We start from the raw sequence: 22,454 nt of genomic DNA, 5'->3' as shown, positions 1-22,454 counted from the left end.
AACAACTTCTCAAACCCTGGTGTTCCTTGTACTAAACCAGGGGGTAATTTACTGTATTCTTTGGGCAAGCTAGGAGGGGTCTACTAAGGTGCACAAAAAGCTGGCAATGTCCATGCCTGCAAAGCACGCATGAGAATATAATCACTTGTGTTTGTTTCACTTTGGCCCATCAACACTTGCCTGCAGCATTGATCACCACTCAAACCAATAAAAGCTCCTGTCAAAACTCTCACTGCTCTGTTCCATATCCACTCCCTTTAGTTAAGGTTTGCAGATCTCCCACTTGAGGTTATAATAGAACTTTATTGCATTCCTGCATGTTAGTGCATTCTTGGCTGGCACAATTTCCAGACTGTGGTAGCCCTCCCAAATCTACCAGGGTCTTCAGCTGTGGACAAGGCAGGGCGAAATACTGTGATGTCAGCATAATTATCGGCAGTGGTTTCTCTGGGGGGGTAAGGGGGATCACTCCCCCCCCTTGCTCGCTGAGATTCGCACATGAAAAAATAAAATGGCAGAGAAACAATTTCATTGCCATCTTATTTTTTTAGCATTCTGTGTTCCGCAGGGCCCCGGGCCAAGAGAAAAGCGGGGGGTGTCCTCTGATGCTGATTGGCACATGGAGAACTGGTGCAGTGGCTGGCCAGATGCTTCAAATTGCTCATGTCAGTTTTGCAGGCTGTTTTGCGACTGCCAGCCTGACATGCACAATTTGAAGATCTCCATCCTGAGCTGTCCTACACCGCTGGGTGGAAAGCATTCACAGGCCTCTAGGGCTTGAAGGAGAATCCAGCCAACCCGCTCCATCTAATCTGGGTGCTTTACTCATGCTGGTTAATAGCATGAGAGCAGCATCTAGATTGGTTAGGAGAGCTCCACAGCAGACTACAGTTCCCGACCACCGAGAAGCATGTGTAGCAATGGGTAAGTACCATTTATTTGGTTTTTATTTATTTTAAATGTTAGTGTAGTTTTATTTTGGGCTTTTGGAGGAAGGAGTTGTTTTATTATGGACTTTTGGAGGGAAGGGGTGTTTAATTTTGGGCTTTGGAGGGAGGGGGAGTTTTATTATCGGCTTTTAAAGGGAGAGGTGTTTTATTTCGTTTTTTGGAAATGGTCGGCCAAATTTGCTTGCCTCACCACTTTCAAAGGTTAGCAGCCCCCCATCACTTTCAAAGGTTAGCAGGCACCCCAGGTAATCATGCATATTACAAAAAGGATAGGTAGCTGGGAAAACAGAGGGAAAGAAATGGTCAGGAAGAGATCTGGAGAGAGCAGACAGTGAATGAGGGAGTAGGGAACATCAGTTTACAAGGTACTAAAAATAGCGAGGGCGAATGATGGATGCGTGAGTGTGAATGAAAAAAGCTAGCTGTGAACAACTGACAAGAAGATAAGAAGGGAGGTTGCTTGGGTTAAAATGGTAGGCGATGACTAATTTAGTGATTGAGGGAATTTGAGTAAGTGAGATATAGAGCAAGTGAGTAAGCAAGAGTGTAGGAAGGACAAAGACATTTATGGCCAGGGATGGAGAATGGAGGCCCTGAAAGAGGAAAGACAATGAGTGACGAAATGTAAGTGATGGAACTATGGAAGGGCAGTCAGAAAATGAATACAGAACAGGGTCTATTGTAAGGCACCACAAGTGCATTGTATATTGAAATCTTATCTAACTGCACAAATTAAACCATCTGTTCCACTAGCTATTGAACTTCCAGCCCACCAAGCTGGGAAAGACGTTTATAGTGAGTTTCTGCAATGGTGGGAAAGAAGTTTATTGTGAGTTTCTGCAATGGGCAGTAGTTATTTTGTTTCAATTGCTTTCTTTTGGAAACTATTATGTTCTCAAGTAGGATGCCTTCCTTGCTTTAGTTGCTTTCTTTTCACAAGTATTCTTTTTATGTGGATGTCACTCACTAAAAGACCCTCTCCCACCATGATTTACCTCAATTACTTGCATTCCAATATCAGTAGCCAGAGGGGAACCATACAGGTAGCCATTCTTGTAAGGACTCCTCTGGGTGTAGCGCAGCCATCTGGGTAGATCAGGGAAGTCTTGCAGTTTGGCGTGAAATGTAACTGGGTCATTCCTGGCATCCCCTGAAACATTAGAAATAATTTAAGTCACCACAAACTACTCCTCGCAAAATGGCTTATTCTGCATAGTGGCCCATCATCCAAACAAGATCTTTGTGCGTGGAAGCTTCATGTACAAGGTAGGATTGTATAGATATACATGGTGTGTAACATATTGCAAGGTGCTTTCTTTGCAGGTCTGTAACTATTAGAAGGACACTAGTAATGTAATTTCATGTGCTCTATGATTACCTTTTAAATGATTATCTGAGTGCAACATTGCTTTCCAAATGAATCTGTGCAAGACTTTATGGGGTTTACCGACCCCTAATAATTGTGTTTTGATGTTGTGAGTCAGGTCCTGGGAGGGTCTGATAGCATCTGTCAGGTTTTACATGGGACATGCAGCAGGACTATAGCATTCCTATAAGTGGTGCATATGCAGGGTGCCACTGAAAATCTCTGGGGCACTACTGAAGAAAACCTACTGTTCAGTCCTGGGCTTATGGCACAGCTGAGTATATTTATTTTAAAATATTCTCTCACATTTTTGTTGCCCTGTGACACGTCTAAAGGAGTTCAGACATTTAGGGTCCGATTCACAAAGGTAACCTTAGACCAAAAGACTACGCTTATGACCTTCGATATTCACAAAGGTAAGTTATGAGTAGTATCTTTACATCCGCACTCAGGGTGGAATCTACGCATTCGGGGTGGAATCTTTGCCTCAAGTGCAGAGATTCCACTCCACACCCAAAGCAGAATCTTCACACTGGGGTGGGATCTCCCCACTTGGGGTGGCGATCCGCCCCAAGTGCAGAGATTCCACTCTGAGTGTGGAGATTTTGCTCCAAGTGCGGATGTAAAGATACTACTCGCAACTTACCTTTGTGAATACTGAAAAGTAGTAGAGTTAGACTTTTGGTCTAAACTAACTCTACCTTTGTGAATCAGTCCATAGAGTGGAAAAGAATTCAAACAAGATGTATGGTCTCTGAACTCTGTGAAAGGAGAGAAGTCAAAAGAGTTCAGCTCTGGGAAAGACAATACGATAAGACAGTTAGTAAAACAAAATGAGGACTAAAGATTGTCTCAGGGTGCCCTAGATACCCCTTTGCAACTGTGAAGTGGATTCTTGTTGCTAAGTAAAGTTGATTATTTTTTTTGTAAGTTTGAAAAATAACAGGATTATTGAAAAATACCATATCAATAAACAATCAGTATTCTATTACCATATCAGTAGACCGGGATATCTTGAAAATGTGAGAAGAAGAAGAAGACAAGTTATTTTGAGGAAAATATGCTAAAAATACATTCTGTAAGTAACGAGAGAGCAAAAAGAGAGAGCAGGGAGAAAGGAAAGAAGTAAAAAGAGAATATGGCAAATCATGAATAAATACAATATTACAATATAAAAATAGGTAAAATGCTCAAATAAATAAATGAGTAAATAGACAATTAGAGGTGTAGATAATATATAGGCAGTGAAAATACTGTATTATCAATTCATGCAACGTGATGCAGAAATATAACAATTATTAAATAAGCTTTCAAGGAGGTTTCGGAACTTCTTCAAGGAAGAGTTGATGTGCATTACAACTCTCCGAGGATAGGTCAAGAAATATATAAATCAGTCACCAAATAATATCACGCAAGATATTAAGAATAGGTGGGTAAAAGTATGTTCTGTCCAGTCTGTGGTTATAACATACATCCTACATCAAGCCTGGAAAGAAATATTAGAGGGCTTTTTCCAATTTTTAGAAATCTGTTGAAATGCAACAGCAATTAAGAAGTCTAATTTTCAACACTGAATGAACAACCACACCATTCATCCAGGAGGCTGCCCAAAATTACATTTGTAAAGGGAAAATAGTTATTGGCATAAAATATTTCTTTCCATACTTTCCCCCAAAATTCATATTTATATCGCTAGGAGAAAAGAATATGTTTAAGATCTGCATAAGTGCTATTACAGGACCAGCAGGAAGGCATAATAGTAGACTTCATTGTGTGCAGTGCAACTGGTGTGATCATGAGCCTATTATAAATAAAAAGAGGGTCTAAATGGTATTTGCTGATCTATAGGCTTTACAGAGTTTGAACCACAGTTTGTTCCAAACAGTAGTGGGACAGGGTACTTTAAAATCCTGTTCCCATTGTAACTCAAGTTCTGATTCATCTGTATTATCTGCAGATGTATTCAGGGTCTTGTAAACATTGTAAACATTGGAGACAGTGAGAGGAATAAAGTAGGTGTAATAAGCAGGAGTTGCAAGGGGTGATAGGCTTGTGTGTTGCGAGTGTAAGAAGTATCCGAGCAATCCCTTGTATTAGAGTGCTAAATTTGCATTTGAAAGAAGTGGGGAAGTCAAAAGGTGTTTGTGCCAAGTCAAATGGGATAATTGTTTGATGCATCCACAGTAACCCCTTCTATCTCCAGGCATGCCAAAGAGCATTCGGTTATTGATTTTGATACGTTTGGAATACCAAATGGAATAATTGAGGAACTGATCTTTATCTGAGGAATGAGATGCAAATATGTAATCAAGCAGTCTGCAAATGTTTTATGTATAGTTAGGGATAAAGATTTAGGTTTTTGAGTTAAGTATAGCATTTTTTTTAGAAAAAGGATGGATAAGAAACAATTTAAGATCAAACCACAGAGGAGAAGAATCTGAAGCAGTAGCTGTGAAATATTGAGAGGTTTGTTTGAAAAAGAAAGAGTTATGGTAGGATTTAAAATCTACAATATGTACACCTCCTTGTGTAGTGTTGTCCGTCTTGGGCCGAGTTAGTTCCTCTTGTTTTTTTACCTTTTCACATTTGCACATTTTACAAGTTGTACATGAAAGCTACATTGTGCTTTAGCAGTATTATTTTTTCATGTACTAGCTTGTGCGATATTATTCTGAGAAGGCATGGTATATGACATTTGTTTATAGTTTGCTTTTTTGCCACACAATCAGGAACACTTCGTCCAAGGCTACATATGGAATAAGATATTCTGGGTGCTGTATTCCCAGTTTCAGTGACAGCCTCTAATACCAAGACAAATCGTCATCACATCAGAGCTGCGTCTTTTAACACAGTGCAGTTTTATTACTTAAGCAATGCGCTGTGTGAGGGGCATTCCAGTTGTGACCATCCTGGGACTGCTAGGCTTGACAATGCAGCTTTACTGGCGCTGATCCACCAGCCTTCTGACGAGGATTGCCGTTCACCACACAGGCAGACTCCTGACACCAGGTTCAGGTATGAGGCTAAGGCTGATCCCTTGGATTGGGCAGGCAGAAGGGTACACCCAAATATGCTCTCTTTAGGATATTAGGGCCGAGTAGGAATATCTAGAATATATTGAACCAGCTAACAATGGTGGGAATATTCATTGTTTTCACCCTATTTATAACACTGTTTATGTTGCTCTTATCCATCTGCCTAATTATCTCAGCTCACGCTCTCTCTCTCTCTCTCTATATATATATATATATATATTTAAGATTATGTTAGTTTCAATATACCTCAGCATGTATGAGTAATATGACGAAAGAGTGAGATCTGGTTCCACAGCTTCCCTGGGAAATCAGAGTGTCATGTTTCAAGTTGCCACAAATCACCTTCTCCCCTCTAGGGTTAGAGTTCAGGTGAGGTGGAGCGAGCTAGCCAGGAACTGGTGTGGAAGGACTCAGACCCCCACATTCTGAAGATCTGCTATCACAAGTTTGCAGTGATGTTTAATAATTTTTTATTATTTCAGAGAAATGAAGTTAGGATGGTGTAAATCTTTTTGAAAAGGAAGATGGAATGATAAGCAGAATTATTGAAAGGGTAAAAAGGACCACCGGGAAAAGCATCATTTTAATAGAGTCAAGTCTACCTCACCAGGACAGAAATGAGGGGTGCCATCTAGATATAATGGAACTTAATTTGTTGTTCACTATCAAAGTATAAACAGATCGTCTCTGTAATAGAGCATGTGAACCAAAATCCTACATATTCAATTTCAGTAGGACTGCAGACAAAATTAGAAAATGTAAAATCTTGCTTGAAGCACAATGTATTTAAGTGGAGAATTTCGCATTTGTCAGAATTAAGTTTATAACACAAGAGTGTAGCAAATTCTGAAACTTCGGTGAGAAAATTAGGGAGCGAGGTGGCCGGATTAGATCAGAACAATAAAATATCATCTGTTGATGCACTTTTTAACATGTGTGTTTTCATAAAAGAAATCGTGAATGGTGGGATTTTGTCTTATCTTCATAATTAAAGGTTACAATCCGAGATTAAAGAGTAGAGGAGAGAGGACACCCTTGACGAACTCCTCTTTGTAATGAGAAGGAAGATGACAGTAACCCATTAACAAAAATCGAGGCCTCAGGAAATGCGTACCTAAGAAATAGCATTGTTATAAACTTGGGACCAAAACAGGATAGGGTCTAAAAAATAAAATTCTAATCTAAATGTTTAAATGCCTTCTAGGCATCTAAAGAGATAGCCAATAATGGATGTTTATAAGATTTGGCTTTACTAAGGATCTTAAAAAAGAGTTTAGTTTTATCTGTAAGTGCGCGTCCTTTGATGAATGTCAATTTTCTTTTCTTATAAGTATAGGTAATAAGGGGGTCAAGTCTAAGAGCAGGGATCTTTGTAAACATTGTATAATCAGAGTTGACAAGAGAAACAGGTCTATAATTTTTGCACAGTTTAGGATTGCATTCACCTTTAGAAACCATCCATTGTGGAAAGTACTCCTAGCTGATTTGGCACATATAAAATTGGTAAACAGTTGAAGTAATTTAGGAATTAATAACTTAGATAAATTAATGTGAAATGCTATAGGAAAAATGTCAGTACCCGGGGCTTTACCCAATTTAACGAAATGCATTGCTGTAGTACTGTCTTACTTAGAGATGCTGTGTTCTACAAGAGGTAAATCAATTTGATTATCAATGGAATTATGACTGGACTATGAATAGTTGATTCATTTCTGAAATCATACAATCTGATTGTTTGACATACACCATTTTATAATTGGCTATTGGATTCCATAGGTTGTTGCAAGTAAAAAGTTAATAATTGTTTTCAGTTTTTCTCATGCATGCTAATAAGATGTGCTCCACATCTCTACCTCAAATAAGACACAAAAACATTTTGTGATGGGCTGCCTAAGTTGTGTTGCTTCCATAATGCCTTCTCAGGGTGTGGAGCAGGTGTAATGATGACATGAGAGCCTGTTTGTGATGTGGAAAACATCCTGAGAGTGGCTAATACATTCTGCTGAGTATCATCCTTCCATCTCTCTCCTCGTGTTGAGTATTTAAGGAAGGTGAATGTGTGGCTGTGGAGGGTGAACCCATTGAAATCAATGGCGATAAAATTATAATTAGGATTTTAAGGGTGAACCCGTTGTAATCAATGGCAATATAATTATAATTAGGATGAGGGGAAGTTTTTATGAGCAGATGATAACACTGGTCAGTAGAAGGCATTTTGCTTGTTTCGAGGTGACGATGAATACGTGGAGTGTTCATACCCTACAAATAAGAGACAGAGGTTGGAGGTATTGTGTGCTACCTGCAGGAGGCCAAGGGCCCACAGAAGGAACACTAATGCCAACCACAGACATGAGCAGAAGCCCTGTGCAACAGCAGAGTGGCCAATGATACTCGGTTAGTGTTCGGTCGGTAAGCTGCATTAAGGTCTTTGTGGACAGCGCCCAGTTGTTTAAACCTGTCCTTCTTCACTGCTGATCTTAGCATCCTACCTTATCAGTGTCAATAAGCAGAAATATAAGCTGTGATATGCAACAACCAGTGTGTGCTGCAGCTCCTCCCTTCCAACCTCCCTCTAAACAAACACTAGTCACACAAAGACGCTTTCACACAGCTCCTGCTCTCATTGTGCGTGGCCACAAGAGCCGTCGCCCTGGACTGCTCAAGGCAGCTTTGTCTACTCTTAGCCCCAAACACCAGACTGGGCCTACTTGTGATCATGATTAGCTGAGGTGGTCTTTGGCTTACGTAGGATTGTGTTTGCAAGGCTGTGAGAGAGAGATGAGGACCTGTCGGTCCATGAGAATAGCCTGTGTTTTTGTTTGATAAAGCTATTGGGTGAAATCGAGAGGGAAGCAAGATAATATTGACAGTTGGTACTAGAGGCCACAATTATTTCAACACACTTTTATTGCTTTTGTCCATTTGAACAATAACCATAAAGATTGCGTCTGGTACATTTTAATAAATTTTTTTGCATTTATCTATTTGAACAATAACCATAAACATTGCATCTTCTACATTACATTGTTATCATTATTAATATAATGACTCATTTCACTATCAATCACAGTTTCAATATTTAATCACTTTTACAGTCTCTTGCAGCCAAGGAGTCCATCGTCAGAGGCCTGTCGGCACTTATTTAGTAAACATTGGGGGGACTTCCACCTGTTACACACTTTCCAGCCCAGATTTACCTTGTACTATCCATTGTACCCGTCAATTTAAGGAATGGTGTTACTTCCTTTGTCCAGCAGGCGAACACTATGCAGCCTCAAACTCTAGCAAAATCTACTGACATCAGCTCCCTTTTCTCCTATCAGTGCAACAGGGACCCTTCTGCCATCATCCAGCCTTTTAAGTTCTCGCAGCCATCCACTGCTACTAGGACACCTTGTATTCTTCCAGTTCTTAATGGTCTGCTTCTTTGCTAATATTAGTGCCAGGTCGTTGAACTTATTGTTACTTGCTTTGCCTTGTGCCTGGTATAGAGTCCGAATTGAAACACTTCAAGGGAGGGGGCCTATTCCTGTCTGTTACAGTCTGTATCACTCTGGCTACTTTGTCCCAGTATCCCTCCTGTCCTGGGCATTTCCTGATCATGTGGTAAAATGGTGCATCATGGTGAGAGCATTTAGGGCATTTGGCTTGTGTCGGGGAAAATTCTATGAATCTTTTGAGCTTTTTGTATGGTGGACTTGTGCTTAGTACCTTGAAGTTATTGCTTTGATTTTGCGACTCGTGCTGCACACTAGCTGTAGCCCCAACATGCTGAGCTGGGTCCATAGTTTCCATCATCCACAGTTTTTGAATTGTCCTCCTGAGTCCCCTGTGTAATAGAAACTGCCCCCCTTGGATACAATATTCTCCTTGTGGGTCCTCAAAGAATTTCAGGGTGCCCTAAATCTCTACACTTTGTTCTACCCATGTCAGTAGTTCTCCCCCCACTACCCTGAGGTTGCTGACTGAGCATGCGTACAAGACGGAGGTCCGTGGCATTGGGCTTTTTGTATGTATTCTCCACTTTCCTCCAGCAGTTTTTGTAGCCATTCTCCACTTTTTCCAGCAGTGGCGGAAAGCCTGTATTGATCTTTCGTCCCGCTGTCTCCCCCTGAGATTGATCGCTAGTGTCTCTGTGAGGCTCGGTGTGTCAGCCCTTAGATTTCCTGTCTGGCAGACTTCTCTTCACCCACCTTGTGTCCCACTGCAGCTGTGAGGTAATATAACTTAAGATGTGGGTCTGCCAGCCCCCCTCCTGTGTCTTTAGCCGCAAATTTGTCAGTTCAAGCTATACCCACCTCTCCCCGCATCAGATCCACTAATATGGACTCCATTTCCCTGAACATTGGCTTCTTTTTCCTGACTGTGGGTGTCAGGAAATGGTACAACAAGCACAGTGGGGGCACCATTTTCGCTAGGTCTGTCCTTCCTGCTGCAGAGAGAAGTACCATCTTGCAGAAGGCCACACTATTTTCGTAGCCGAATGACTGGCCTAATATTCTCTTCTACTAAATCTGCTTTAGCTCTATAGATTTGGACTCCTACCTACTTCACGCAGTATCTTTCCATCTCAGACTTTCTGACAGGGCCCAAACCCTGCCTCTGTTTCTCCCTGATGTACCAGGAATAGCCCAGTCTTGCTCCAATTTAATTTTAGCCCCTACACTGCTCCAAATTCATGCAATGATTCAACCACCCCCTCTAATCCTGCCTGTCCGCTGCGTGTATAAAGCAGGATGTCATCCACGGATAGTGATGGGTAATGTGTCATCTCTCCCAGGGGTGACCTGTATTTGTACCCTCCTTTCAACTACATCTACCAATGGTTCCACTGCTATTGTCAACAGCGAGGAAGCACCTTTCTCTTGTGCCCCTTTCCACTGCTTGATCACTGCAGAGGATGTGACCGGTTCTCAGCTGGGCTTTCAGGTTTGTACATAGTAACTGTGTCCAGCCCCAGAAGCCTGCTCCCAAGCCCATTCTGTCCAATAACGTAGTCACATAGATTGAGTTAACAGCCTTCTCTATGTCAATGGAAAGCACAATAGCATTTGGGTACCTATCTTCTGTATCGATCAAGTATTTAAAGTTAAGGGTTGTGTTTCTCCCTGGGATGAATCTATTTTGACCCCCGTTTATTAAATGTGCCTTATGTGGCAGGAGCTGGTTGGTCAATCTTTTACTTAGGACTTTATAGTCCGTATTTAGCATTGATGGGGTCCATACACTGCGACTCTGGTGCATTTCTGCCTTGTTTGGGAAGGGTTACCATGACAGCCACAGGCCAGAATCTTAAAGCTATGTGCCCATGTACGTCATACATACACACTCAGAGTTACAGTTCTGACTCTAGGTGCAGGCAGGGATTAACTTTCTTACGAGGAAGAGGCAATGTCACTGCATAGTAAGTTTGCATTTTTAATGCTGTTAATAGAGAAGTGACATAATCTGGCTGGTAATTTATTTGCGTTTGGGCATACTACTCCTAAGTGTGCGTACAGGGCAATTAGTGCAACTGGCCATTAGCAAGCTTTCCCTTAATCAACAATGAAGGCTTGGGGCGTCTTTAGAGTATGGCAGACAGTGTAATGTTCCTCAAATGGGGCGGAGTGCCCTGTCCACCAAACTGTTTGTCCAACCACTTTATTTAGAGTCAGGTCAAATGTTATGATTCTGTCGGTAGAGCCATTGCAGATGTCCCAGTTTAATTTGTTTCCTGTTTGAGACCGTCTGGGAAACCCTGGTGGTCCTAAACAAGTAAAAAAAACTTCAGCCACATACGTTGGGGAAAAAACTCCTACCATGTCAGGGATGTTAGTTTTTTGTTTTAAAAAACAAAAAGAATTGCAGAGTGGCTGTGTTAACTATGGCAGCTCCTTAACAAATACATATTTAGAGATCCCCCCCTGCCTTGGCGGTGGGTCCTCTGAAAGTACAGAGATCTGTAAATATGGTGGGCAGTGGTCCACCAAGGTAATTCACCCACCAAACTCTAAATAATCCCACATGCTATTAAGTACTATCCAATTATTAGCCTATTATATTGATATGCATGCAGGTTATTTAATGTTCTCAAAAAAGATTTGTTGGCTTTTTGCCTTATACCTGTTCTGAGGGTTATGGCTTTAACTCTCCCATTGGCGATGGAGGGAGGAGAGAATACGCACACACTACACATACACACCCACACAGCTCCTCCATCACCCACAGATCAACCCTTCACCTACTTACTTTCACACTCTCACACACCAACCACCGCCCCTCCACTCTCTCAGAAGCAGGCGTGGCTCCTCTGCATGGGCAGAGGAACATCGCCCGCCCCCAGCAACCGCTGCAAATCCTTTTACATGGAAAGGATAATAAACTCTGTTTATTATCCTTTCCATGTAAAAGGGACGGGGCACTGGGGCTGACGAGCTGAGGTGAGTGCACTGTGCACTCCCCTCAGAGCGCATGTGTGTTTGGCCAGCCGTCTTCGGGCCGGCCAAACATACATGCACACAGGACTCTCTCCAGCCCAGCAACATGGTTTCTGGGCTGGAGAGAGGCTGCACAGGCTCCCAGTCTGCCTGGGAGCACACGGCCAATCCTGACGCTGCTCTGAGCAGGGTCAGGATTGGCGCAGGGCAGGTTGGGAGCTTGAGCCTGCTGCAGCGACGGGAGAGGAGTGTGGTGCGGGAGCAAAGCAGGTACGTTTTTTTTTTATTATTCCCCCCCCCCACACACCTTTGCCCCGACCAGCCCCAGCCACACGAGCTGCTCCTGCTCAGAAGTAGCTAAACACAATATACGGACTCGTTATCAAAGTGCGATGGTGCCTCACAGAGATGGTGTTTATCTGACTTTTTTAGGGTTCACCAGCGTGAGGTTCAGCCCCCAGAGTACGTGTGAAACACAAGCACGGACATTGACAAACAAACTTACGCAGCTGATGCATTTATCCACCAAGCTATCTTACTGCCATGGGAGCATGTGACCTGCACATTATACAAAGACCACTGCAGGAGGCTAACTTCCTGAGGTATCTCACTGAGTGTGGATTCCATAAGTTGTAGCAGACACAGTTTCTAAGGCATGTACTTAATACATGAATATGTTTATTGACAGCTTTTCTCAGGTTCATTTAATACAACACACTGATACCTCAGTTTTTTGATTGATCTGAGGGATTCAGAATGTTGTTTTCCCTTCAGAATAATATCCCCCCTCCCAGTGACATCTCTATACTCTCCCCTATGACCTCCATCTTCTAGAAAACTATCTTCAATAATTATTCTGCTCTACGCATCAACCCCTTTGCTCAATGTACCATCTTTTTTGGTTCAGTAAGCTGTAGCGCTTGTTGAGAAATGTCTCACACTCCCTGAATCTCACTGACAAAGCTGTACTCCTGTCTCTAGCATGTGCAAGGCATTTACCTTTGTTAAACTTGCAATGTGAATTTCTCTCAGTGAGACCTGGGCAGGCCGATCAAAAGGGGTCACAAATTAATGAATCTGCAAAGGAACTTGTGGGCAGAGCCTTGCATAGTGAGGGTCCCATGAACTTCGCTGATTCTGCTGTAATCAAAGTTGTGTCCACAGAAGCATGAGTATCATTGTTGCATGATTAATACACGAGTGCACATGTTTTACAGGCTAGTATATATACGTAATACATTGGTTCATTTTTGTAATGTGCGGGTTTGCATGTGTAGTATATTGGTTAAATGTACAGTTTATTGGTTTGAAAGCATTACATGCTGATTTGCATCCATAAAGTATTGGTTTGTTTCATTACTTGCTGGCTCGCACGGATACCATCCTAAGTTGCATGCATAATGTACTGATAGACATCCATCATTGTGTGTTTCTCATACATAACAAATTGGGTTGTAAACACAATACACGTTTTTGAACAATATACTATTTTCTAAGCATCTCTATTGATTTATCTATACAATATACAGGTGCATTTGTTTTGTTTGCTCTTTGGATGGCATTTGTTGCACTTGCGAACTGACCTCGTTAAGTAACTGTAAACACCTTGGTGTTTACAATACAAAGTCTGTACAAGATACATTGGTGTGCTTGCACTACAGTATGTTTGGTTTCATCATGGAGTAAAGAAAATTCCAGGAGGCAGAAGGTCCCTGAAAGCTGGAGGCTTCTAATCGTACTCTGAGGAAGTCACTTCCTGTGAAACAATGTTGGCCTACAGAAGTAGATTCCTTGGGTCTTTTATGTTTGTTATTTGTTGACATCTGGAAGATTATGTTTTTAAAAATAATATTTTATATTTTATACTCTTTTGGATTACTCGTGTGTTTTAGCACTTTCCAAAATAGATTTTCAACTTATTTTATGCTCTAAATTCCCTGGTTTCATTACTATTGAAGCCAGAGTGATAGAAGAAGCAAAAAAGGCAGCTTCAGATAGTTCACGTCGGATGTTTACGTAAAAACACATTTTATGGATTTTTTTCATACTTTGCTCTCCACTCTCTAGAACTTCTTTCAGTGAGGGTCAGTTTAAGCCATCTTTATTCCCACCACCTCGGCCAATAGCCATTCATGGACTACTTCACATTGAGGCTTCCTGGGTGTAAAGCAACACATCACTTTCCTGATGGCAATGCACTGTCTGAAATTTCAGGTGGCCACATATGGCTAGCACTTTAGCTGGAGGGTCAGCAGTGGCAGGGAAGACTAGAGTAACTTGGTTAATATAGTCCAGGCCCCTACGTGTTCTCCTTAAATATCAGGTTAACACTTAATCCAACTTATGCTTGTGCAACTAGATCCCAATATTTAAAACAGTGTCGAAGAAGAAGGAGATAGGATAATGTGGTGTCTGCACACAATATAGAATACAATATCTACAACCCTACATAAAATGATATTGCAATCACCTTGAACAGTAGGCCACGAAAATTATGAAATCCCTTTAATGAACCACCGAGCTGTTCTTGGTGGGTTTGTTTTGATTGATAATGGAAATGGCTAAAAGGTCATTCATTTCTGATGGTTTCGGATGTCATAATGTTGTTAACAGAGCTGGAGCTTTCTTCAAGTGCAGGGAGGGTACTTGTTATTTGTAGCTGTTTTCTATGAAAAAGACAGTAGTATACGATATTAGTGTGGGTGTGTTCCTATGTATGCGCATGTGTGGCACACGCAGGGCAGGTTTGTGGAAGGGAAAGCTAAAAGTGGTCAGTCACTTCAATAAGTTAGCTAATGTGTTTATATAGGGTAGTTGACTTGGCACAGGCATACAAGTTACCGATTTTTAATACTCTCCTAGGAAAAGTATATATTTTCAAGACTTGTACATCTGATAAGACAAGCCTCTGTAAGGGGGAATTCATCATCTCTGTGCTGGACATTTAAGTTCTGTAAGTTTCCAGCATACCACTAATGTTATTTTAATTCTGTTAGAAAGAAACTGAGTTTTGCACTGAAACATTATAACAAAGAGGTGCTTAATTTCCAAACGCATGCAGTGAGTATATTGTAAGTCATTTTTGAATTTCCGTGACCTTGAAAAAATTCTGCGAGGTTCCGTAGTTGAATTCTGTTTATGAGTAGGATAGCATATAGCAATACCCTTTCTGATTTCATGAGTTCCCTAATATAGAGAGTCCCATGAGTACCATAGTACAGAAATGCCCATTTAGGTTTTGATTACATGAGTCATTCGGTTGGTGTGTAGTGTGTACCTGTGCATTTACACTGATGACAGATGAGCGGACTTTCAGATAAAGACCTTCCTTTGGATCTCTGTTAGTCTATAAAGGCCCAACTGTGTCTACGTCTATGAGATCATATCAGATAAATATCGATCATTCCCATCACAAGATGTGTCATTTGAGGATTTTCAACAATAAGGACCCATCACAGGATATGCATATGCAGTCCCAAAACAGCACGCAGTCTTTCACCCATACATTTTGCCTACGGACAGCTTTTAGTTGTCTTTTGTCAAAGACCTAATTTGTACAATACCAGCCTTTAAAATGGGCTTTTGGTTCAGTCTATTGCTTACGGTGGACTTTGTAGTTGATTTTCTTGCCAGTCTCATTTGCTTGTTTCATATTTAATGGCTTTAACTTCCTTGTGTTTGACCCTCCACTGGAGCATTGTGCCTTTTCCACACTTTCAGTTAGATGACTTGTATCCTTCCATTGTTTACATTCAAAGATCTACTTTTTTCTTTTGCTTTCAGCACTCCATGGGAGTGAATGTGTTTTCTTGATCTTGTTTTCTCTCCCGTTTCCTACTTCTTTCAACCGTCCCACTCTCCGTGGGTTTTTCTCTCACCCAGTGGCATAGCAATAGTGCCATGCGCCCTATTGCAAGAAAAAAAATTAAACCCGACCTCCGGTTTGAGAACTGAAATACAGCCATAAGAGCGTACACAGGGTTAATCACACCCTGGACCCCAGCGGCACTGCACCTGCTACAACACTGATAGCTGTGCCCTGCTCCACTCATGTATTGCTCACTCTAACCTACCCCATTCTGCTCTGCCTTTTTTTTTATTACCCAGACTTTCTCACCTGACCCCCAAGGGGCTACTCCATTGGTTTCCCACTCTCCTTGCTCACAGCCATTTGCTTATACATCCTTCCTCCACCACTCACGCCTCTGTTGTTCTCCCACTGCCCTCGCGGCTCAATTTTTAGGTTCAGTCTGCGAGTGCATTTGCTAGCACATGTCTAGCTTGAGAGAGACTGTTGTGTACAGCAAAGGGCTTTGGGCCTCCCTGTTGCTTACCATTTGTTGGCTTGCATGGCACTCTGATATACAGCTTTTTATACATCACTGCAGGCCTGGCATCATTTCCATTCCTCTGTGTGGAGCAGCGAACAAGCACTGATTGATTCAACTTAATCAGTGCCTGTCCGCTGCTCCCTACGTGACTGAAGTACTATTTTGTCCTTTAAAAATTTTAGTGCCCTACAAACAGAAGGTGTGTGACTGTCAAAAACATGCCCAGCAGGACAAACAAAATTGCAGTTTTCATTTTTATAGCTAACTTTCTTTTATTTTGCCAAGTCGTATTTTCTCACTTTGCACTCATGTTTTCATTTGGTTTTGCTTGTGGGTGCTGCTCTCGAAAGATGATGATTATCTTGTTACAAATATTGCAAAGCAACATTGTTTCTTTATTATGTGTAACTTCTGAAATTATGCTTTAACACATAATCTGGCAGTACACCCCAATCCACCCACTCCAATCTGCCCCACTATAATCCACCCCACTTCACCTCACACAGTCCACCCACCCCACCCCAATCCAGCCCTCCCCACCCCTCACCAATCCTCCCAACCCACCCCAATCTAATCTGCCACACTCCAGTTCGACCCACTTCAATCCAAAACAATCTACACTACTCCAAAACAATCTGCCTCACTCCAATCCAAAACAATATGCCCCACTGCAAACCAAAACAATATGCCCCATTGCAAACCAAAATAATATGCCCCTCTCCCATCTACCTCACATTATTCTGTCCCACTCCATTCCAAAACACTCTGCCTCACTACAATCCACAATAATCTGCCCCACTCCAATCTGCCCCACTGCAATCCAAAACAATCTGCTCCACTCCAATTCAAAACAATCTGCCCCACTCCAAACCACCTCAATCCAGTCTGCCCCACTCCAATCCAAAAACAATCTATCCCACTCCAAACCGCCCCACTCTAACCTGCTCCACTCCAATCCATTTCAATCTGCCCCACTCCAATCTGCCCCACTTTAATCCAAACCAATCTGCCCCACTATAATCCACCCCAATCCACCCCACTTCACCTCACACCAATCCACCCCACCCCACTCCAGTCCTCCCAACCCACCCCAATCTAATCTAACGCAATCCAGTTCGACCCACTTCAATCCAAAACAATCTACACCACTCCAACACAATCTGCCTCACTCCAATCCAAACAATATGCCCCACTGCAAACCAAAACAATATGCCCCATTGCAAACCAAAACAATATGCCCCGCTTCCATCTACCTCACTTTATTCTACCCCACTCCAATCCAAAACACTCTACCTCACCACAATCCAAACCAATCTGCCCCACTCCAATCTGCCCAATCTAGACCAATCTGCCCCACTGCAATCTGCTGCACTCTAATCCAAATCAATCTTCCCCACTCCAATCTGCCACCCTGCAATCCAAAACAATCTACCCCCCTCCAACGCAAAACAATCTGCCCCACTCCAAACCACCTCACTCCAGTCAGCCAAACTCCAATCCAAAACAATCTGTCCCACTCCAATCTGCCCCACTGCAATAAAAAATAATCTGCCCCACTCTAATTCAAAACAACCTGCTCCACTCCAAACCACCTCACTCCAGTCTGCCCCACTCCAAACCACCTCACTCTAGTCTGCCCCACTCCAATCGAAAACAATCTGTCCCACTCCAATCCACATCACTCCAATCCAATCCACCCCACTCTAATCCTCCCCACTCCAACTCCAATTCGCCCTAATACAATTTACCCCACTCCAATCTACCCCACTCCAGTCCAAAACAATCTGCCTCACTCTAGTCAGCCCCACTCCAATCTAAAACAATCTATCCCACTCCAAACTGCCCCACTTTAACCTGCTCCAATCCATTTCAATCTGGCCCATTCCAATCTGCTCCACTTTAATCCAAAACAATCTGCCCCACTCCAGCCTGCCCCATTCCTGCCTGCCCCACTCCAATCCCAAACAACCCACTCTAATCCAAAACAACATGCCCACTCCAACTCACCCCACTGAAATCCAATAAATGTAAATCTACCCCACTACAAACCACCTTAATGCACCCCACTCCAATCCAGTCCACTCCTCTACAATTAATTCACCCCACTCCAATCCAATCCAATCCACCCCACTCAAATCAAATTCACCCAACTCCAATCCAACCCACTCCAATCCAATCCACCCCAATCCATTCAACTCCAATCCACCCCATCCCACTCCAATCCACCCCACCACAATCCAGTTACCTACCCCTATCCAATTCACCCTGATCCAATACACCACACTCAATCCAATCCACCCCACTCAACCCTAATCCACCCCACTCAATCCAGTCTAACCACTCAATCCATTCTACCTCACTCAATCAAACCCACCCCACCCCACCCCAATGTGGTCCACCCCACTCTGATCCATGCTGTTCTCCATCACAATAGCCATTTATTTTATTTTTTCGGTGATGCTGAGCAGCATTTTCAGAAAGCATTGACAAATGCAAAAGATGAGATCTATTGGGTGCACAAATGCTTGTTTCATCTTCCACAGATTATTTTTGTTATTTTTCTATTTTAGCTCCATATTCTTTCTCACAGAGAAATCACCACCTACTTTATGTTGTCCTCTTCTTAAACCTGTCTTCCGTATGTCCATGTTAATGCATTTCTTTAAAAAGTTTAATATTTTTAATTTGAAACGTTATTTATAAATTATTTGATTTCAAAGCGATAATTTTGTAGTTTTGAAGCAATACCTCTCCATCATGGTGACAGGGAACCTGCCCCGCTCACTCACCTTGTAGATGGACATGCATGTCACTAGACTTACCATTGTTGGAGGGGAATGCCTTCAGGAAGTAGGCCCTGTCCAGTTCATGAACAAACAGGATCCCAGCAGAGGGGAAGACATGCCGGTCAGCAGAGGCTAACCACAGGATACCATGGAGTACTGCAAGTAGGAAAAGAGACACTCAATAACCCGGCTCAGTGAGCAATGGACACCAGTGTACAAAGAGGAAATAAAGACTAAACACAACCTATCATGGTGAAGCTAAAACAACACTTAACACACCTGCACTTGGGTTTCAAATAACCTGACATATCATATGTGGGAGGTTATTCTAGAACAGAGGTTCCCAGCCTGTGGTCTGGGGACCCCTGGGGGGTCCACGAAGCCTTCTCAGGGGGTCTGCGACTGCTTAGAAAATCAAAAAAATATTAACAGATTAGGTCCCCAGCTTTCAGTAATGACTCAGTGGGGGGTCCCTGGATTCCAATAATGATTCAGTGGGGGTCCCCGGGTGCCAGCAATGATAAAGTGGGGGTCCAGAGAAGTCAAAAGGTTGGGAACCACTGTTCTAGAATATGAGGCCGTCTATTCAGATGTGTCATTTTGATACATTATCCCACCCTCGTTTGTTACCTTATTGTACCCATCTCTTCTTTTCTTTGTTGCTTTAAGTTTAGGAGCATAGGTGCCGGAAGTGGAGGGATGTGTATGTGGGGTGTAACGGGTCCTGCAGCACCTTCAAAATAACAATACTGGAAATCAGAAGATGGACGAGCAATAAAGATGCCTTTACATTTTGTTTTTATCTTGTCACAGAGGCCACATGTTAGACTTTATCTTCTGACAAATTGCTGCTTATTGTTTTTTTACATGGAGATGGGTGATAACTTTTCTTTCTCTGACTACAAAGTGAGAGGATTTTTTAAAGTGAACTAAGTGACAATCCTTCTCAGTGTGAATGGAAAGGCTGTGGGATGTTTATGTTTTTTCTAACTCCAACAAAACTTGAAGTGTATAAAGATTTCAAAATCTATCAGCAGTAAGGAAACCACAAATAAAGCACATTCTTTGTAATTCTGAAGAATGATGGAAACAAATATTTTAATAGGATCAAAGCAACTCTAGACACTTTAGTTGGTGATGCATAAATATTAAATATTTACTACAACCCTATTTCCAGCACGTCATTGTTTGTGTGCTGTATCGTTTTATCGGTAAAAGTATATCTGTGCACATTTAGTGGCCATTTCAATGGAAAATGTACTGTCTGTAAATATATTTGCAACAGTGTGCTTCACTCCCCACATCTTACCACTCTGTTGCTGAATAGGCATGGCACATTTGCTATATATATATATTCTGTATGTGAAGCTAGGATTTTTTCAGAATCACTATGACTACAGTGATGCAACACTGATGGCAGCACACACACTCTGAAAATTGGTACAGCACCATTGTTTAAGAGTCTTTTTACCTTCTAAATGCCAAGCACGCTCTGAAGATGAGCCTAATTAATTAGTTATGACATTGGTCTATGGTTGGAACGACAGTGAATAGCTCTGGCCACAGTTCAGGATATTGGCACACTACTGACTAGCTCTGACGGTGATACATGATTAGGACACAGCATTTAGTAGTGCAGATATTAGTGCATAATCTAGTCTCACCATTAACTAACTCTGATATTGTTGCAGCAAATAACAAATCTCTGATATTAATGACTAATGTGTGCATGCTTTTAACTAGTGTGATATGCCCTGGGCACACGTTTTACTATCTCTATTTTTGAAGCACAATATGGGGTCACTATGAACTGTCTCTGCCATTGATGCAGATGTGGGCACAGTACTAATCAGCTCTGATGTTGGTTCTGGACTTGGTTGTGCCATTAAACAGCATTAGTACATGTTCATAGTATGAATTCACCAGTAGTTAGTTCTTTATTTACGATGTAAGAACTGATATTTATTCTGATTTGCACTAAAGCATTATTCAGATCTGATAATTGTTCAAAATAAGTGTACACCAGTAATCAGCTCTGGTATTGGTGCATAATATGCATAAACCAGTAACTAGTTCTGATATTATTGCACAACATTGGACTTTGAGAGTGCACTGAAACCTGCTGTCCAGACCTCAGTGACAGTGTTTTTTCCTTCTCAAAATGGTATGTTTAAGTGGGTGTCCCCAATTGGCATGAGATGACCTACTTTTACGTCCCTAGTATATGGCGCCCAACTACCCATGGCATGTAAGGCTGGTTGTCCACACAAGAAATGCAGCACTGTTTGTGCCACTCTGTGTGTGGCAATTTGAAAACCCAACTTAAAGCTACCATTACAGGCTGAAGAGTCTGTGCATGCACTGCACACACAACGTTGCCATTACCACTAATATCAAACTGCACTAGTCCCTTAACTATGTATATATATATATATATATATATATATATACATATGGACATTCTGTGCAGGAAACTGTGATACCATTATATGGAATAAAATTGATTAAATTCAACTCTGAACTTTGAATTTTACTTTGTCCTTACGATCTGGAGACAATCAAGGGATTAGTGCAGCCGTCGGGTGGATAATGTTCCATCTGTTGAGGATTATTTATTATATATATATATATATATATATGTATATATATATATATATTGCTCCTCTAAGGCAGGCATATGAAGCCCTTTGGCAAGGAGCTGTATGTTGTTGTTGAGATAGTCATATATTTTTGATATGTCTATACAGCAAAGCTCTAAAGTTTCGGTGTTTGCTGAGGACAGTTAGGTAGCCTTATAAAGTAATTGCAGGGTTAACGGCTTAGACTACAATGTATATAACTTCTGACAGAGGCTACCTAACTATGTCATGTAAGGTATCATATCAAAGGGAACATTAAATGTGACTCAGTAGTACAGTTGGTGTTTATGTCAAAATGTAACACTGGCAACTTTTGTGAAAGTTGCATTCTTTGTCCCAGATGGTCCAGTAACACTACAGAGGCACTAGGACTGAGACAGGTTCCCCAAGCCAGGAACAAAGGCTGTTGCCGTGCCCATCCTGTGGGACCCCCCCTCCCACAGGATGGGCTGAAAAGGTTGTTAGCCCAAAAGCCAGGCATTAAAGGTGAAGTTGTTGCTGAAGGGCCGCTTCAGTCGCTTCAACAACACTCCTGCACAGGAAGCCTTTTGTTTGGTAGAGCCAGGGCCAAGGAAAGGAAAACTAGTTTCAGAACCAGTTTTCCATAGGGGTGAATCCCCTAGAAGCCACACCCCTGGGAGTGGGCTAGCAAGGTCCTTACACCTAAGGACGACTTTAGCCATGTTGTTTGTGGCAATCAAGATACACACTGGGATACCCAGATGCCACACATCACTGGAACTCCAGATAGGAGGAGACCTACTAGCGTGTTGACTAGTGACCTCAATGTCCCCTCGGGGCACTTTACTGGGATATAATGGGCACCCTTGGCACCTAAGACATCAGTACTCACTCGATGTGGATCAAGGACCAGAAGAAGACCATTTTGCACCTATTGGAAGTGTACAAGAAGAGGCTATGATGTTAG

The 22,454-nt window shown here is 42.0% G+C and overlaps 1 protein-coding gene across 2 annotated transcripts in view; it reads right to left on the bottom strand.

Moving 5' to 3' along the window:
• The window catches only part of SGCA (sarcoglycan alpha), a 108,003-nt gene that overhangs the window by 71,496 nt on the left and 14,053 nt on the right, over nucleotides 1-22,454 (bottom strand). For both annotated transcript variants that reach the window (XM_069237826.1, XM_069237827.1), the window contains exons 2-3: nucleotides 18,924-19,043; nucleotides 1,946-2,100 (exon numbers count right to left, since the gene is read on the bottom strand). In XM_069237826.1, coding sequence (XP_069093927.1) covers nucleotides 1,946-2,100; nucleotides 18,924-19,043 — 275 coding nt within the window. The remainder of the gene's footprint in view (nucleotides 1-1,945; nucleotides 2,101-18,923; nucleotides 19,044-22,454) is intronic.

Source organism: Pleurodeles waltl, chromosome 6 (assembly GCF_031143425.1).
Source record: "Pleurodeles waltl isolate 20211129_DDA chromosome 6, aPleWal1.hap1.20221129, whole genome shotgun sequence".
NCBI lineage: Eukaryota > Metazoa > Chordata > Amphibia > Caudata > Salamandridae > Pleurodeles > Pleurodeles waltl.
This window is presented reverse-complemented; position numbering and strand designations above follow the sequence as displayed.